Source organism: Phaseolus vulgaris, chromosome 11 (genome assembly GCF_051622355.1).
Source record: "Phaseolus vulgaris cultivar YP4 chromosome 11, ASM5162235v1, whole genome shotgun sequence".
Taxonomy (NCBI): domain Eukaryota; kingdom Viridiplantae; phylum Streptophyta; class Magnoliopsida; order Fabales; family Fabaceae; genus Phaseolus; species Phaseolus vulgaris.
Window position 1 is genome coordinate 29,112,088 of NC_143508.1, and position 20,504 is coordinate 29,132,591.

Below are 20,504 nucleotides of genomic sequence, written 5' to 3' on the forward strand. Positions count from 1 at the left end.
GTAAGTCCTAATTTTGAAATTATGGAAGCACAGACCCTCAGAGAACTTGCTGCTCCAGATGTTTCCTTCCAAACTATGTGTATCCAATACCCAGATGGGCAATGTGAGCTTAAATCTGGTTTGATACACTTGCTCCCTAAATTTCATGGCCTTGCATGTGAAGACCCACACAAACATCATAAGGAGTTCCACACAGTGTGCACCACCATGAGGTCAGCTGGGGTCACAGAGGAGCACATCAAGCTTAAAGCATCCCCTTTTTCAGTCCAAGATGCAGCTAAAGATTGGCTATTTTATTTGCCGGCAGAATCAGTGACTAATTGGGAAGGGTTGAAAAGAGTGTTCCTTGAAAAATTCTTTCCAGCATCTAGAGTCACATCAATAAGAAAGGAAATATGCGAGATCAGGCAACAAGACAGAGAAAGTCTCTATGAATATTGGGAAAGATTCAAGAGGCTATGTACAAGTTGTTCATACCATCAGATTAACGAACAACTTCTAATACAATATTTTTACGAGGGTCTAATGGCTAGTGATAGACAGATGATAGATGCGGCCAGTGGAGGAGCGCTAGTTGACAAGACGCCAGCCACTGCAAAACAATTGATTGAGATCATGGCTTCTAACAATCAACAATTCTACTCACGTAGCAACTTTGCAACACCTGTTCGTGGAGTTCATGAGATGACAACCAATTATGCAGTTGCTCATGCTCAGATGAAGGCACAATTACATGATCTCATATCCATGATGAAGCAGCTAACTATGCCTCAGATGGTTGCAAGGGTATGTGGAATTTGCACCGTTAACCATGCCACTAATGCTTGCCCCCACTCTTCAAGAAGTTGAAGGACGAAACAATGTTGAATGTCTTCAAGCCTATGCTGCAAACATCTTTAATGGTGGTAAACAGTCTAACCCACCTCAACAACTACTCAACCATTATTTGTCCACTAATAAGTATAATCCGGGTTAAAGGAATCATCTGAATCTTAGATGGGGTAACTCCAGTAACAACAACCATCCCCATCACCAGTTGTTGTATCAGAAAAAAGGTGGATCTTCTCTGGAGGATGTAATAAAGCACATGGCTGAAGTTAATACGCAATTCCAACAGAGAACAAGTGAAATAGTACAAAGAACAAATGAAAGAATACAAATAATAGAGGTAAGCATTCATAACTTGGAAAATCATATTGGTCAGTTAGCCACTCAAATGAACGAGATGAATTCCAAAGGGTCTGATAAGCTTCCCTCCCAAATGACCATCAATCCACATAATGTCAGTGCCATCTCTCTGAGAAGTGGTACTCAGTTGCAAGCACCTGTGCGAAAATCCACCAAAGTAGACATTCATCTTCAATCGTCTAACACCTCCAACATTACTACTCCTCCAGCGAATGATGATCAAAGAAGGGTCAACACAAGGAATAATGACATGGATGCTCCTCCTAAACTGTCTCATGAAGATGATGTACAAGGAGAAACTGTTAGTCTTGACAAACCATCTATTCCTTTTCCTTTTCCAAAAAGAGTTGTTCAGACAAGCAGAAAAATGGTAGAGGCTGACAAGGAGATTCTCGAGATATTCAGAAAGGTCGAGGTGAACATTCCTCTGTTAGACGCTATTAAACAGATTCCTAGATATGCCAAATTTTTTAAGGATCTGGGTACACATAAAAGGAGTCTTAAAGGGAACGAAAAGGTAAACATGGGAAGGAATGTTTCTGCTCTCATTGAAAAGTCAGTGGCAGCAATACCTGAAAAATGCAAAGACCCGTGCACTTTTACCATTCCTTGCATAATAGGCAGTAACCGATTTGAAAATGTGATGCTCGACTTGGGAGCATCTCTAAATGTTATGCCTTTATCTGTGTTTACTTCTTTGTGTCTTGGTCCTCTTAAACCCACAGGTGTAGTCATTCAACTCGCTAATAGGAGCACATTTCAACCTGCAAGAATTATTGAAGATGTCCTTATACAAGTAAATAAACTTGTTTTTCCTTCTGATTTCTACATTTTGGACATGGGTGGAGAGCATTCACATTCTGGTGCAACAACCTGTAAGAATGTATGGCTTTAAACTAGAGGGGGGTGAATGGTTTAAAGAGGGTTTTCGCAAACTTTTAAGTCAAGAATGAAATTACTTCGAGAAACAGTTGATAAGGAAATCAGTTTGCCAAAACACAAAGCAAAAAGCACAGCACCAGAAAAACAATCGGTTGTTTCGCAGAAACAATCGGTTGTTTATACCGATTCACAAATATCAAAACTAAATTTAAAGAGATTAAGGATAGAGAGAATGCACACAGAGGTTTATACTGGTTCACTCTAAACCCAGAGCTACATCTAGTCTTCCCAAAAACCACTGGGGAATTCACTAAGCAATCAACCCTATATCACGTACAACACAACCAAAGAAGTGACCTTGATTCCCTCAAGACACACATTTCCTTTGGTCCAACACAACAACACTAAGATTGCTGATCTTGATCCCTTAGAACACAAAACATTTCTCAGCAACACATAGAAAGTTTCTTTCAAAAGATACAAAGGATTACACTTGTTACAGAACAAATCTGAAATCAATACAAGATGAAAATCCTATCTCACACTCTTTGATCAACTTCAATCTCTAAGCAGTTCTCAACTTTTTCAAAACCTCAAATCAGTTCTTAAAACACAAATCTGTTTTTCTGTATTTAAAACAAAGTTGTTTGTTGCATAATCTCAACAAACTATTAATTGCATTTAAATATTGGTCAAAGCATTAAAAACTGGAGCGTAAACAGTTAGAAAATCATTTAATGCTCAGTCAAAGCACAAAACAATTTTTTGTTATGGTACCAAAACAAACAATCGGTTGTTTCCACGAATCAATCGGTTGTTTCGACAAAACAATAGGTTGTTTTTCACTTAGTTTGAAAAACACTTTTCTTTTAAAAGGTTTGAGAATGCTTATGCTTTGGATTCAATCAAGAGTGGATTATACATGAAATCTACCCCAGATCCTATCTAAAAGACAGCTCAGCAACTACAAGCACATCCAGCCTTTTATCAACCTTTAAAGGGTTTGGATTCTTCAAAGCTTGAACACACTTGGTTCAACAATCTCCCCCTATTAGGTGAAGACAAATCCCTAATTGCTTGTGTTAGTTTTGGTTGAATCTGAAGCAGTTCCTGCAAGATACAGTTTAAGCAAAGCACTTCTGATATAGGGTTAGAACAGAAATAGTATATCAGAACAAAATATCAGAGCACAGAAAAACCTACAAGGCTTTCTTTAAACAACCATAAACTGTTTTGCAAAAATTAAAAAATGAAAACAACACACAGCATAAATCTCCCCCTATTTATCTTCACAAATAGACAAAGAAAATATATAAAGATAATTGTTCTTAATAAAATAGAATTAAAGAGCAGAAGCAGAAAACAGAAGAAACTGATACAAGTCATAAAAGCAATAGGTTGTTCCGTGACATCAACCGGTTGTTTTTCCTCTTTAGTCATCTTTGGCATATTGTAGATCAAAAATCTGATTCTGGACAGCTTCAATTTGTTCATCCAAAGTCATGAAGCGTGAATCCATGTTGTTGAACCTGTTATCAATGCTCTGGAAGTTGCTTACACACAGATCATGGAGATTTCTTTGATTCTCAGCAAAGCCATCAAGCCTATTGACCATGCATCTCTCAAAAGAAGACATGGTTGGCATTTCATCTTCCTGATTTCCAGCACTAGGTCCAGCATCTTGATTTGTTTCAGGATGATCTTCATGTTCAAAATCCATATCAGCAGCATGTTCATCTTCATCAAGATCAACAGCAGCACTTGATAAGGCATCATAGTCACCATCTTTGCTTATCCATTTGCCACCTACTTTGGTGAATCCCATTTTGCTGAGAGATCCATTGTTCATCTCTTGAGTTGACTTCACCAACTCAGATGTTTCATCTTCGAGATTCACTTCAAAATACAACAAAAATTTAGAAATCAAAACAACATATGGATAGTGATAGTCACTTAACCTCATTGCCTTTTGCATGTGTTCCTTGATGATGTGGATCCAATTGATTCTGATCTTCTTCATTATGAAGTAGATATACATAAGGTCCTCCTCTATAACAACAGAATGATTGCTCCCCCTTGGAGTTAGAATTCAAGTCACAATAAGGCCCAGCAACCTTTCATCAAGCCTCAAGCCTCCAACCGAACAAGTCCTTAGTTGAGCATTTTGATTTTTCAAACAGCTCTTGTAGTATTGGACTTTGTTGAAATTATCCACTACACCAAGGTTCCCCTTGTTGATTCTGAGGCCAGAATACTTTAGACTCGCCACTGCAGTCCACACATCATAGATGATCTCCATATCTACACCCTTCATATGAGAGACAAGGTTGTTTCCCTCAAATTTGAGATTTGTGTAGAACACTCTAATCAAATCTGGGTAGATGTTCCCCTTCATCTCTAAGAACTTTCTGAGAGATTGATCTTTGAGCAGCCTCCTCACATTATCTAGCTTTTGGCTTTTCAGCCAATCAAAGGAAACAACTTTGGGGTTGTTTATCACCTTTGTGCTAGTCTCAAACCTATACCTTTCAATTAGATCATTATCTCCAGAAAACCATCCTTCTAGCCTTCCTCCAGACCTTACTGCTCTGGTTTTAACTCTCTTTGAGGTGGGAGGAGTTGATTCCATGATGGCAGAAAATGAATAGTGAAAAACTCACACAAGAATTGCAAGAGATTACTCAATTGGTTGTTCTTGTGAAAGAGATCAGCTACAACAGATTTTAAAGCAAAAACAGAATCACATAGCATTCAATGACATGAGTGGGTACCAGATTTTAAGAGAGAAAAGACTTGACCAAGCCCTGCACTGAAAACGTCAAAAAAAGCAGAAAATCACATGGTCATCACATGTGATCTTTGACTAGTCATAAAAGCTCTTAAATTTTCAAGATTGTGGAATATATTCCTTTATGACTGTTGTAACTTCTTTTTGAGCGTGATCAGCTTTCAACACAGGTTCATTGACCAAAGATTCTTTATGTAATGTGATCTACAACAGACAGAAATTCAAAATAGAAATTAAATTGATTTCTTCACAGTGTTGTCAGACACAAAACAATCGGTTGTTTCGAGGAAACAATCGGTTGTTTTTCTACAGCAGTAAAACTGATTTTGAATTTTTAATCATGAGCAGAAAGAATTCAAAGCAGATGAATTTGAACATTTTAAAAGAGATTTTTAAGCATGAATATGAATTTAAACAGAAAATAAAGATAAAGATTAGGAAGGTAATCCTTTATGATGTTTTTTCAATGAGCCATATGCTTTGTGATCAAGAAGCCTCTTTTGATCATTGAGAGCCTTTGGAGAGATACAGAACATTGATTCAGCTTCAATGTTAGTCTTTTTCTTCCAAGAACTTGATCAGATGACTCAGACCCTCACACTTCTTTAGATTTCCTACACAAACATGAGTTCTGTTCCTGTCGGTTGACCAGATTGTTCTTCGTGCATAGCTAAGACCTGCGTATCAAGGACTCTTTCTTCCTCGTTCCAAACCTTCACCCTTCGCCACTGTGAATACCTGAAACAGAGAGAACAAAGGGCGCCCTCGCGGCCGTTTGCACTCCGACGCTCAAGTCAGTACTGGCAGAAAACACCGTGCACCTCCGTATCAGAACACCACAACTACAATGTTCTGAAGGTGCGTAACTGAATTCTAACTGATTTCTCTCTTGTTCTCAAATCACTCGTGCGTACAGTGTGTAAGCATCAAATGAGTAGAACGTACCTTAAACTCCTGACAACGAGAGTTTTTATACCTTGTCAGTGCTTCTGCCACGTGTCTCTTTCTAACTTAAGCGCAACTCTGTGTGGGAGGCCTTACGACACTGTAGCCCAACTTAGGGAAATCCCAGCATGTGAGTCTCCCTCCCTCGAAGTGCATCTGGCGCGGGGGGTGACTACCTGGGTGCCAACTCATGCGCCCCAGCCTCTAGTCACTCGCCTTGGGAGTATTTCTGCCCTTCTCACGTACCACGCATGCAGATTACCCCCTGGGACGTGGCCCTCTCTTGGGTCGTATCTGTCCCAGTGGTTCTCTAAAGGTGGCGCGCATTGCTGCATCTCCACGCCTCATGCATAGGTACTTCGCGAGTCGGGTCTCTCCCTACTGGTACTGGGAGTATGGCTTTGGAGCCACCTTTCTCTTCTATTATTACTCTTCTGAGATACCGAGGCCCGAGGCCTCCACGCCCCTACCGTACCACCTCCTACTTGGTCGCCCCCTCCACGGTCACTCCTACCCGTGGGTATCGGGGGGTGGTCCTACCCAACTGTAGGTACTTCTTGGTCCAAACCTAGTCAACACCCGAGGCCGGTCAACGCCCGAGGCCTGGCCGTCTCCCTTCTCATCTCATTGTGCCCCTGATGGGTCCCACCAAGTGTTGACTTTGGTCAACGCCCGGGGACGGGTCGGTACAAGTTCAAGCAACAAGATTTGGCCTCTTCACAAATGTGGGTCCAATTGATTTCTTTTTCTCATTTGAAACCTCACATCCTTTAGGAATCCATTTCATGAAGGCCCTGGGAACAGAAAACTCTTATTTTGCAAAATCTAACTGAATGGCCCTTTTTCATGCAGTAAAAGCATGTAACAACCGGTTGTTTCGACTTAACAATCGGTTGTTTTACTGGCTTTCTTGAAAAAACTTTTGAAAACTTATCTTGTTTGTTTTGTGGATTAAAACCTAAACCAGCTTTTCCAAAAACACAGTTTTGAGATGCCAAGACATTCTCAAAGTTAGATTTTCCTTTCGAAAGTTTATCCACGGTATTAACAAGATAATGCACTTTTTTCTCAAGGTTTTCACAAATGAGAGTGTCACACTTGCAAGAAGAGTTTTTGAAATGTGTTTCAAGATTTTTAAAATTATTTTTAGATTTTTCAAGCTCTTCTTCAAGTGCCTTCACTCTCTTTTCCAGCTAGCTGTTAAGTTCTTTCAATCGGTTGTTTGAAATAACCAATCGATTAGTTTCATCGTGAGTTTCTTGAAAAGCTTCAAGCAATTCACTATAATTTTGTTCATTTAAAGAAGCACAAGAACTTACTTCACTTGAGTTACTTGACTCATCATCTCCTTCAGCAATTAAGCATAAGTTTGCCTTTTCTTCCTTACTTGATGATGAGCTTTTATCATTATAAGCTTTTCTTGAATTACCTTTCTTCTCATGTTTCTTGAAGTTTATCTTCCTTCTGTTGGGACATTTAGTTTTAACATGACCCTTCTTTTTGGATTCTGAAGAGAAAGATTCAGCAGAAGATTCTTCTTTTTCCATCAATGCACTTCTTGGATTCTTGTGATACTCTTCAAGGGTATTCCACATTTCTTTGGCAGACCTACATTCTGAAACCTTGAGCAATTCATTAGAATCAAGTGCAGATACAATGATGTTCATAGCTATACAATCAAAATGTTCAGTTTCAGAAGAATCATTTTCAGATATAGGCATGAGATAGTTCTTTGTAATAATATTCCAGATTTTTCTATCTAAAGATTCAACAAAGAATTTCATTCTTATGCACCACAAATCATATTTCATACCACAGAACAAAGGTGGTTTGTTTAAACATGCACCTTCCCCAAAAGAAAACTTTTAAGCCATTTTAAAAAGATTTTAGGATCACACTTGAATAAATTTCAAGAACCAAGCTCTTGATGCCAATTGTAAGAATGTATGGCTTTAAACTAGAGGGAGGGTGAATGGTTTAAAGAGGGTTTTCACAAACTTTTAAGTCAAGAATGAAATTACTTCGAGAAACAGTTGATAAGGAAATCAGTTTGCCAAAACACAAAGCAAAAAGCACAGCACCAGAAAAACAATCGGTTGTTTCGCAGAAACAATCAGTTGTTTATACCGATTCACAAATATCAAAATTGAATTTAAAAAGATTAAGGATAGAGAGAATGCACACAGAGGTTTATACTGGTTCACTCTAAACCCAGAGCTACATCCAGTCTTCCCAAAAACCACTGGGGAATTCACTAAGCAATCAACCCTATATCACGTACAACATAACCAAAGAAGTGACCTTGATTCCCTCAAGACACACATTTCCTTTGGTCCAACACAACAACACTAAGATTGCTGATCTTGATCCCTTAGAACACAAAACATTTCTCAGCAACACATAGAAAGTTTCTTTCAAAAGATACAAAGGATTACACTTGTTACAGAACAAATCTGAAATCAATACAAGATGAAAATCCTATCTCACATTCTTTGATCAACTTCAATCTCTAAGCAGTTCTCAACTTTTTCAAAATCTCAAATCAGTTCTTAAAACACAAATCTGTTTTTCTGTATTTAAAACAAAGTTGTTTGTTGCATAATCTCAACAAACTATTAATTGCATTTAAATATTGGTCAAAGCATTAAAAACTGGAGCGTAAACAGTTAGAAAATCATTTAATGCTCAGTCAAAGCACAAAACAGTTTTTTGTTATGGTACCAAAACAAACAATCGGTTGTTTCCACGAATCAATCGGTTGTTTTGGTTTTGACAGCAAGTCAACCATTGAAAACAATTTTCAACCTTTCTAAAAACATCTAAGTTATAAAACAATCGGTTGTTTCGACAAAACAATAGGTTGTTTTTCACTTAGTTTGAAAAACACTTTTCTTTTAAAAGGTTTGAGAATGCTTATGCTTTGGATTCAATCAAGAGTGGATTATACATGAAATCTACCCCAAATCCTATCTAAAAGACAGCTCAGCAACTACAAGCACATCCAGCCTTTTATCAACCTTTAAAGGGTTTGGATTCTTCAAAGCTTGAACACACTTGGTTCAACAATCTCCCCCTATTTGGTGAAGACAAATCCCTAATTGCTTGTGTTAGTTTTGGTTGAATCTGAAGCAGTTCCTGCAAGATACAGTTTAAGCAAAGCACTTCTGATATAGGGTTAGAACAGAAATAGTATATCAGAACAAAATATCAGAGCACAGAAAAACCTACAAGGCTTTCTTTAAACAACCATAAACTGTTTTGCAAAAATTAAAAAATGAAAACAACACACAGCATAAATCTCCCCCTATTTATCTTCACAAATAGACACAAAGAAAAGATATAAAGATAATTGTTCTTAATAAAATAGAATTAAAGAGCAGAAGCAGAAAACAGAAGAAACTGATACAAGTCATAAAAGCAATCGGTTGTTCCGTGACATCAACCGGTTGTTTTTCCTCTTTAGTCATCTTTGGCATATTGTAGATCAAAAATCTGATTCTGGACAGCTTCAATTTGTTAATCCAAAGTCATGAAGCGTGAATCCATGTTTCTGTATTTAAAACAAAGTTGTTTGTTGCATAATCTCAACAAACTATTAATTGCATTTAAATATTGGTCAAAGCATTAAAAACTGGAGCGTAAATAGTTAGAAAACAGTTTTTTGTTATGCTCAGTCAAAGCACAAAACAGTTTTTTGTTATGGTACCAAAACAAACAATCGGTTGTTTCCACGAATCAATCGGTTGTTTTGGTTTTGACAGCAAGTCAACCATTGAAAACAATTTTCAACCTTTCTAAAAACATCTAAGTTATAAAACAATCGGTTGTTTCGACAAAACAATAGGTTGTTTTTCACTTAGTTTGAAAAACACTTTTCTTTTAAAAGGTTTGAGAATGCTTATGCTTTGGATTCAATCAAGAGTGGATTATACATGAAATCTACCCCAGATCCTATCTAAAAGACAGCTAAGCAACAACAAGCACATCCAGCCTTTCATCAACCTTCAAAGGGTTTGGATTCTTCAAAGCTTGAACACACTTGGTTCAACACAACCATCATCTTGGGCAAACCTTTCTTGAAGACAGCCCGCACCAAGATTGATGTTCATGCAGGCACACTGACTATGGAGTTTGGAGACAATCTAGTCCAATTGAATATCTTAGACGCTATGAAACACCCAGTTGAAGATCACTTTATGTATCATCTTGACATTTTGGATGATATTATGGATGATAATGTGTTGGATTTTTTAGAGGATTGTGATCTTTCTGATTTAATTGATTGGACAGACTCTGAGATAGATGAGTTTATTTCATCTGATTGTCTAAATTGTTCTAACCTTTGTGATGCAGGTTTTGCAACTAAAGCAAATGTTGTTGATACACACTTGACAACATTAGATGATTCTAGCCCCGATAAATTGCAGGTTGCTGAAGTTTCTCTCAGTAATAGACCATTACCGTCCATCATCCAACCGCCCTCACTTGAACTGAAGCCACTTCCAAATCATCTTAAGTATGCCTATTTGGAAAAAAAGGAGCAACTTCCAATGATTATCTCCACTTCTCTATCTGATGAACAAGAGCAAAAATTGTTACAGGTGATTAAAGAGCACAAGAAAACCATTGGCTGGACGGTGGCACATATTCCAAGTATCAGCCCTGCTATTTGTATGCATAAAATTCTACTAGAAGAAGGGACAAAACCTGTGAGGCAGCCTCAACGTCGGCTTAATCCCGAGATTCTTGATGTGGTGAAGAAAGAGATCAACAAGCTGCTACAAGCTGGTATCATATACCCTATCTCTGACAGCACTTGGGTGAGTCCAATTCAAGTTGTTCCCAAGAAATCTGGGATAACAGTGATAAAGAATGAGCATAATGAACGTATTCCCCTTAGAGTGTAGAACAATTGGAGAGTATGTATTGATTATAGACGCTTGAATCAAGCCACACGGAAGGACCACTTTCCCCTTCCTTTCATCGATCAAATGCTTGAGCGCTTAGCTGGTAAGACACACTATTGTTTCTTGGATGGTTTTTCTGGCTATTTCCATATTTGGATTGCACCAGAAGATCAACACAAGACTACCTTTACCTGCCCCTTCGGTACCTTTGCTTATAGAAGGATGCCCTTCGGTTTGTGCAATGCTCCTGGAACCTTCCAACGTTGTATTATGAGCATATTTTCTGATTTGATTGAACATTGCATTGAAGTTTTTATGAATGATTTCAGCATTTATGGTTCTTCTTTTAATGATTGTTTGACTAACCTTAGTAAGGTACTTGATAGGTGCATAAAAAATAATCTTGTATTAAGCTATGAAAAATGTCATTTTATGGTGTCACAAGGCATAGTCCTAGGCCATATAATTTCTTAAAAAGTTATTCAGTTAGACCCTGCTAGATTGAATGTTATTTTACAGTTACCTTACCCCTCTTCTATTAGAGAGGTTAGATCTTTTCTTAGACTATCTAGCACATCTGAACTAATACCTTGGTATGTTGACATAGTGAACTACCTTGCTACTTCAATTTTTCCACCATTGGCAACCAAGGCACATTGAGACAAACTCAAGAGTGAGTCCAAGTACTATGTTTGGGATGATCCTTACTTATGGCGTTTTTGTAGTGATCAAATCATACGTAGATGTATTCCTGACCATGAGATCCCATCTGTGCTGAATTTTTGTCATGCCTCACCCTTTGGAGGACACTTAGCTGCACAATGTACTGCAAGAAAAGTATTGGACTGTGGTTTCTTTTGGCCAATAATGTTTAGAGATGCATGGATCGTCTCATCCACGTGTGAGAGATGTCAAAGAGCAAGCGCTGCTATCTCCAAAAGACAACAAATGCCCCAACAACCCATGCTCTTTTGTGAAGTCTTTGATGTGTGGGGTATTGATTTCATGGGTCCCTTTCCTGTCTCTTTTGGATTCACTTATATCTTACTTGTTCTGGACTATGTCTCCAAATGGTGGAGGCAATAGCCACAAGAACTAATGATTCTCATGTTGTTGCAACTTTTATTCGCTCTAACCTCTTTTGGAAATTTGGGATTCCTAAAGTTATCATCAACGACCAAGACACACATTTTTGTAACAGGTTACTAGATGGTCTATTTAGGAAATATGGGGTGATCCATAGAGCATCCACACCATATTATCCACAAAAAAATGGCCAAGCTGAGGTCTCCGACAGAGAAATAAAGCGCAGTATGAAGAAGATGGTTAACCCAACAAGGAAAGATAGAAGTAAACGTCTTGACGATGCCATTTGGGCCCATTGTACAGCCTATAAAGCACCTATTGGGATGTCTCCCTTTAAGGTCGTCTTTGGAAAAGCTTGTCATCTACCTGTGGAGATCGAGCACAAAGCTTATTGGTCAATAAAGGCATGCAACATGAATTATGACAAGGCAGGAGAGTAGTGAAAACTCCAGCTGCAAGAGCTGGATGAGATCCGTTTGGAGGCATATCAGAACTCAATATTTTACAAGGAGAGGACCAACGACTCCATGACCACTTCATCACTAGCAAGGAGTTTGTTGCAGGCCAACGTGTGTTAATGTTCAACTCCAGATTAAAGCTTATGCCTAGAAAGTTGCGCTCAAGATGGATTGGTCCATTTTTTATCACCCATGTCCATCCTCATGGTGTTGTAGAATTGCAGAGTCTAACATCTACAAATACATTTAAGGTGAATGGACATCGTCTAAAGCTCTTTCATGAGATTCCTCAAGAAGAGACGGTGGAAGAGATTACCTTGCAAGCCCCCAATTACCTTCAAGCTTGAAGAGGGAGTATTCCTTCTCTTACTTTTATCGTACACATTTATTAACTGTTTTTACATTGAGACCAATGTTTGATTTAAGTATGGGGGAGGAGAATTATAGTTTAGGATTTATTTTTGTCTCTTGCTTTTGTTTGCTTTGTTTGAGTTTAATTTTCTGCTTAAATATGGCATGTTTCATAATTCTTGCAAATCTTGGTTTCTTGATATTTGTTGTTTCAGTCGTTTTGCTATCAAATTAATATGAATCAAGCGTAGACTTGTCCAATGCTAGAAAGATAATAGTATAATAGTGGTCAGATGACCCCAAGTCGTCTCCCAAAGAATCCAATAGTGAGTCCATTGAACAAATCTTCATAGCTAATTAGATATCAATTTAGAAACTATTTAACAATAATAGAAACTAATTTTTTTAAGTCTCTGGTCTCTAATTTATTAAATATAACAACTAATTAGTTTTGGTCTCTAAAATTAGTTTGTATTAGTAGTGATGTTTCACAAAAACTAGTTAGAAATTGAAACCTGAAAGTAATTAAGTTATAAATTTTACGTTTTGAGATGTTTATATTTTTTGTTTTTAAAAATATATATTTTAAATCTTTAAATTTTTATTAGTAGATGGATTACTTTAATTGCAATTTTTTTAGTTTCAATTACTGCTTTTGTTTTATATTATATTATTAATCTTATACTATTTCATAGCATATTTTTAATCAAAATTTTAAAAATAATATTAATAATACTATATCAATTAGTGTATTGGAGTAATAAATTAAATATTATAATAAAGTCAAAATAAGTACGTATAAATGGAGGGGAATAAGTTAAATAAATAATAACTCGCTCTAGTTGAAATAAAACGAAAAATTTAATAAATATTTAAAAAATAATAATAGAATAAATATAAAAGTTTAGAAGTTAATATTTTAAAAATCTACGTCAAATAAAAATTGATTTGCAAACAGATTCTATTAAAGTTAAACAAGCTTCTTAAATAATAAAAGTTAGAAACTATCTAAATAACCTGGTAAAAATATTATATCTAAATTTAGTTTTACAAAAATTAATGAAAATGTTATGTAAATTTTAATTTTTCAATTAAACTTTAAAACTTTCACGTTAATACTCTAGAAATGAACTTATTCTATATATTTACACATAAATCTTTGTTAATAACAGCACTCTAAAAGGTATAAATGATAATATTTAATTTTTTTCATGTAAAAATTGATATTCAATTATATATATTAATCTATTATAAAAATTATATATTAAAATTATTTTATTCATTAAACTTCTATTAGATTCACGTCAAATACCAGTGAAGAGTAAATATCATTTTCTCAAAAAAAATGAATAGATATAGAGGAAAAGTCACGTGAGCATATATTATCTTTGAATTCAAATTCATTTATTATCCTATTATAGTATTTTTTTATTTTTCCATTACGGTAAGGTTTTTTAATATTAAAAAATATTATTTTTTATTTATATAAGATTTGATTTATTTTTGAATTTTATAATATATGTTTAATATTTTAAAGAATTACTTAGAATTTTTGTTTTTATTTAATTTGTTGTTGTGTTTATATTAATATATTTATGTGTATAATTATTATGTTTATGAGTTATAATTTATTTAATTATAATGTTTTATAAAACAAAAATTATTGTTAATTATTTTATATTTTTTCTTGTAATATATTTTATTTTTCATTATTACAGGGTTTTTAATGTTAAAAAAATAATTTATTTATTTATTTAATGATTTATTTTTGAATTTTATAATACATTTTAATATTTTAAGAAATTACATGAAGTCTTGTTTTTATTTAATTTGTTGAATACATATTTTTTTAATTATAATTTTTAAATTATACCTATTTACATTTAACACATATTTATTTATTTTTAATTATAATTTTTAAATTTATGAATATGTGAAAGTTATTTATTTATAAACAAAAACAAACTCATTTCATTATTAAATTTTTTAATAGGTAAGGGTAAATTTGTAAAGTAACATTTTACACCTTTAAAATAATTCAAAATTCCCTCACAAACATCACATTACTCGGAAACTCCAATAAACTTTGATCATAGATCCACTCTAACATATCTCAATCAAAATATTTCACACTTCCCTTTCACATCTTCATAAATCCACTCCCTCAAATCCCCCAAAATTATCTCTTTAATTCAAGCACACCCTTAGCACATCATTTTTTTTTTTATATATGAATTCAATATCAAGGGAGGATCATCTCCTTCATAATCTCAATTTTAATACTGAACCTAAACATTCCTATATAGTGTTCTTTTTTTAAAATAAATATATAATAAATTATAAACTTACCAATCATTCCCCTATAATAATATTAAGCATAATATATTAATAAAATATAATAAATATAATAACAATATAGTGAAAAAGATAAACAAATTATAACACTTATAAACATAAGCATAGTAATTGAAGTGTCCATCTAGCTGGGATGTCAAGTTGCATAGTGATGTCTAATATGAAAACTTTTTATAAAAAAAAAAAATATAAACATAGTAAGACATGTTTTTATTCTATTTTTTTTAATTATAACTCTCATTAATCTCCATTTCATTGTACTATTGTTTTCTTTTTTATTTAAAAAGTTTGAAACTTTGAGAATCTATAATATTAAAAATTAGTATAATAAGTGTTACTTATAATATTTGTAATAAGTGTTATTGGGTAGTGTTAAAAGACATGCTTGTAAAACATTTATCTCTTCACTATTTATCTACAACCAACTAATTAAAAATAAATAAAACTTACAAATATTGTTTGAGTGATATTAAATTGATAATTTATATTCCTATTTTTTACTTGATATACACAAAATCCATGATAGAAACATTTATAATACTTTCTATTTTATAAAAAACTTTCATATGTTAAGTATAACTATTCAATTTGACATCTCAGCTAGACTCACACCTCAAGCAACCACAATCATCTATCATCATATGAAAAAACATATTATTAAAAAATAAAAAATAAAAAATTAAATAAGCACTAATCCAAAATTTCATATGTTAAAAAAAATCATACATAGATAGTTTATATCTATTTTCTAGTTATAAATATTAAAATGAATTTTTTTCTTTGTACAGTAATAATTAGCTTTTAAAGGATTTATTGAATTTTACAAAATCAATGAAAGTCCTGTTAATTTTTATTTTCTAATTAATATTTAAATATCACACATTTTTTGTTCATATATAAACTTATTTTATATATTTACGCGTAACTCTTCATTAATGACAATATGTTAAAAAGATATTGAATCTTTAAAATATACACTGAATTTTACAAAATTAATAATTAATAAAAGTCATATAAATTCTTATTTTCAATCAATATTTAAAAGCTACACATTAATAATCTCTGAATCAACATAAAATTTATAAATTTATATATAATTAATTACCAATGTTTTAACTACAAACTTTAGGATTTAAATTAATCGCTAGCTATCAATTTAGAGAGTAGTTTATAGATAATAAAAATTACTTTATATACTAATAAATTCTTTTAGTCTCTAAAATAATATCTAATTTAATCAAATAACTAATTATTATTTTTCTCTGAAATCAATTTCTATTTAATGATTTTTTTAATGGAAATTAAAGAAAATAATGTAAATTTAGTTTTTAATTAATATTTAAAACTTACACATTAATACTCATAAATATTCAATTATATTTATAGTATTATGAAAATAAAGTTTAAATTTGAGTATTAGAATATGTTGAATTTGAATTCACATGTATATAAAGGCAAATGTATATTGACAAATCATATAAAGCATATTGAAGGAAAAGCAGAAAAATTGTAAGAATGGCTGGTTATTCAGTAATGTGGATGATTTTGTTCAAAGTTCTCCTTGCAGCAACAATTGTGAAACATGTGTGTCTTTGAGTTTTGATTTTGGTGAATTGTTTCTAATTTTAGTTTTGAAAATCCATAATATAGGTGTGAGGAGTCAAGATCCACCGAAGTGTTCCTTTGATCTTCAACAATTCTCTTAGTTCAGTTCTAGTAGTTTCAACCAAACAATCTATTCCTTCAATAATATTGGAATCACGTTTTAATTAACTTTGTTTACAACTAAACTCTCTCTCCCTCTCTTTCTCTCTCTCTCAATTATTTATTTTTAATTATAATTTTTAAATTTATGAATATGTGAAAGTTATTTATTTTTAAACAGAAACAAACTCATTTCATTATTAATTTTTTTAATAGGTAAGGGTAAATTTGTAAAGTAACATTTTACACCTTTAAAATAATTCAAAATTTTCTCACAAACATCACATTACTCAAAACCTCCAATAAATTTTCCTTATAGATCTACTCTAACATATCTCAATCCAAACATTTCACACTTCCCTCTCACATCCTTATAAATCCACTCCCTCAAATCCCCACAAATTTTCTCTTTAATCGAAACACACCCTTAGCACATAATATTTTTTTCTATATTAATTCAATATCAAGAGAGGATCATCTCCTTCATAATCTCAAATTTAAAACCGACCCTAAGAGAAGATAGAAGGGATAGATGGAGAAAGAAATAAGAAGGAGAAAAAGAAGAACTTACTAAGAAAGATATTAGAGTATGATGCTTGTATCCCCTTTTCAATTTCCCAAGTGGAATCTACAGAGAAGGGATCCCACAATACTTTCACCATGGGAATATTCTTTGCCGAAGTTGTTTCACTTGTGAATCTAAAATTATTATTGACTTCACTTCAAATGACATATTTTCTTTCACTTGGATGGAATCAGACTCTAGAATGTGGTTGGGATCAGGTACAAATTTTCTTTGCTGGGATACATGGAAAATATTGTGAATGTTAGCTAAAGGAGGAGGCAAAGCAATTTCATAAGCCACAGGACCTATTCTCCTGAGAATTTGATAAGGTCCTATGAACTTAGGAGTCAATTTATTGGATTTGAGTGCTCTTCCTACACCAGTGAACGGTGTAACTCTAAAAAAGACATAAGATATTTTCCTGCTAAGAGATGTTTTCAATCTTTCTTGAATCATTTTGACTTTTTCATTGGTTTCTTGTATTAATTTTGGTCCAATTAACACACTTTCACCATCCTGAAACCAACATAGAGGTGTCCTACACTTTCTTCCATACAATGCCTCGAAAGGAACCATTCCTATGCTAGCTTGGTAACTATTATTGTAAGTGAACTCTACCAAAAGTAGAATTTCATCCCAACTGCTCAAATGATCTAAGACATAAGTTGATGTGAATGTAACTACAAGAACACATGATTCTTGACATTCTTAGGAACAACTTGAGCTGGATTTAAAAGGCACTCTACTTTAGAATTGGATCAATGTTCTAAATTCAAGAACTCACCAAAACTAAGCACCAACCAAGACTCATATTGAAGTCCATGTATTGTCAAATTGAATCAAAACAAAAGGAAAGAAGAACAAGAATTAAAACTGGACAGAATTTAAATGATAGCTACTGAACCAAAACAGAATTAAGAACACAATGCTGGAAACACAAAATAAACGGTAGAAAAAGAAGTAAACTCTAGGAATCAAAACTACCGAATGGAAAATTGAAGAAAAGGGAAGAAGAACACTTATAGAATAAGATGCTTGCTGGATTTTGAGAATTGGAAGAAGCCATTCACGCCACTTGGAACCTTGAACCAAGATAAGTGATGGAGTGCCACCACTTGAAGCTCACCATAGCTCACAAGATAAGGCAAAGAAGAGGAAGACTCAAAACTCACAAATTCTCTCCCAAATTGAGTATAGTCTCTCTACTATAAAATTCCAATCTGAATTGTGAAGGACCTAAGCCCTCCTTTTATAGGAGTAAGGGCTGGTCATTTACATAGCTTATTCCCTAAGCTACCCAAAAAACTCCTAAGATCACACCCCCTTACTAAGCTCACTCCCCAAGCTTCTAGAATTTGCTAAGCTAAAGCCTAAAGATGCTTTTACAAAAGAGGTGTCTCATGTTTCCCTCTAAGCACCTTTCTAAACATTATTCTATATTATTTACAATTTAAAAGAAACTATAAAGAGAGATATTTAATATGAAGCCTATTATTTGAGAGTTTGTAGACTTCTTTATCTTTAGGCTTGATCTTCTCTTTGACTTCTTTTAATTTGTGAGAAGACTAGAAGGAAGAACTTCAAATGTGTAGGTGAAAATCCTCTTCCTTCATTAATAAAATCCTCTCCTAGTGGATATCCATCATACTCCCCGAGTTGGAGAGAATTCGTCCACGAATTCAGTACTCCTGCATAAAACAAAGTCAGTTTGCTATTATATAAGAGAAGACAAGAAGAAATGGGCAAACATGACTTATCACTTTGAAATGTTGGGAGTTCAGAAAAAGATGGTCTATACACAGACCATGTTGGAAAAGATTGTTTAGGAATGATATTATTTGGTAAAATAGGAAATATGAAAAAATCATCCTTAACATTCTTTATCCAATATGGTGTGGAAGTAGGAACCTTAGGTAATGAAAATGACAAAGAAGAAGAAGACCTTGTAGGCGTAGCACGAGTCAACAAAAGTGATTGAGTTGAGAAGGTATTAAGACTCGGTTTATCATGTACTTCAATTTCCTTTTCATTTTCTTTTTGAGTTTCTTTGGGATTGGTCCTATATGCTAAACGATGTGGTAAAGAAACCCTAGGCATTAAGTCTATTTGGTGTTCAATCCCTCTTAAAGGTGGTAAGCCTTTAGGAGGATCTTGAATCACATCTTCACAGTCCTTTACCAATTTGTCCAAACATGTGGGACTATCCTTAGCCGACTCACAGTCAATAGTCCTAGGAATAGCTAAAGAAATAGGCTTTTGAGTAACTATTACCCTTTTAACTTGTTGTGTGGACATGAGAAGGCTTCTCTTGGAATTTTTTATATCATTTTCTTTCTCTCTTTTTTCTCTCATTTTAACTTGGTCCTCATGTACTTCCTTTGGAGAGAGAGACTTAAGAGTGACTTTGTGTCCATGGAAGTGAAAAGACATTTTGTTGGTAAAGCCATCATGAAAAACTTTTCTATCAAATTGCCATGGCCTACCTAAAAGAATATGTGTGGCTTCCATTGGGACAACATCACACAAGACCTCATCTTTATATTTACCAATAGAAAATGTAATGAGGACTTGCTTGTTAACAACTATCTCACCCACCTCACTCAACCATTGTAACTTGTAGGGCTTGGCATGAGAGATGGTAGGCAATCCAAGTTTGTCTACCACTCTTGTGCTTGCCACATTCGCACAACTCCCCCCATCCACAATCAAAGAGCATACTCTATCACTAATAAGACACCTTGAATGAAAAATATTTTCTCTTTGAGTTTCATCAAAAGGTTTTAAAACTTGTCCAAGCATGCGTCTTATTACTAATAGGTCACCCTCATGTGGGCTTTCACTTTCACTCTCACTTGGGGATCTAGAAGGTGAGGAATGTCTAGAAGATTCGGACCCATGCTCACTACTATCTACCCCATCATGCATATACATAGTTCGTTTAGTAGGGCAATTAGAAGCAATATGTCCATAGCTTAAACATTTAAAACACTTCTTACTAGACGATTTTTGTGGTGATTTAGGCCTAGCATTGGAAGTGGAAGGCTTAGACTCTCTAGGTTTGAAAGTAGAGTCCTTAGAAGGGATGTTTGAAAAAGAGTTTTTATTTTTCCAAGAAGAGTGGTAGTAGTTATCTTTAGAAGAATTTTTGAAAGCATTTTTCCTTGCAAGTTGATTTTCAATTTTGCTAGCAAGGTGCACCACATTTTCCAAAGAAGAATATTCTTGTAACTCTACCACGTCTTGAATATCCCTTCGAAGTCCACTCACAAACCTAG

General features: G+C 34.1%; 1 protein-coding gene and 1 pseudogene across 1 annotated transcript; both read left to right on the forward strand.

Annotated features, from left to right (window-relative positions):
- The first annotated feature begins 21 nt into the window (after nt 1–21).
- LOC137837645 (uncharacterized) lies at nt 22–11,370 on the forward strand (annotated as a pseudogene).
- Nucleotides 11,371–11,780: 410 nt separating this feature from the next.
- Nucleotides 11,781–12,236, forward strand: LOC137837625 (uncharacterized). The gene has a single exon (XM_068646697.2). The coding sequence runs from the start codon at nt 11,781–11,783 to the stop codon at nt 12,234–12,236; it is 456 nt and encodes a 151-aa protein (XP_068502798.2).
- The last annotated feature ends 8,268 nt before the right edge of the window (nt 12,237–20,504 follow it).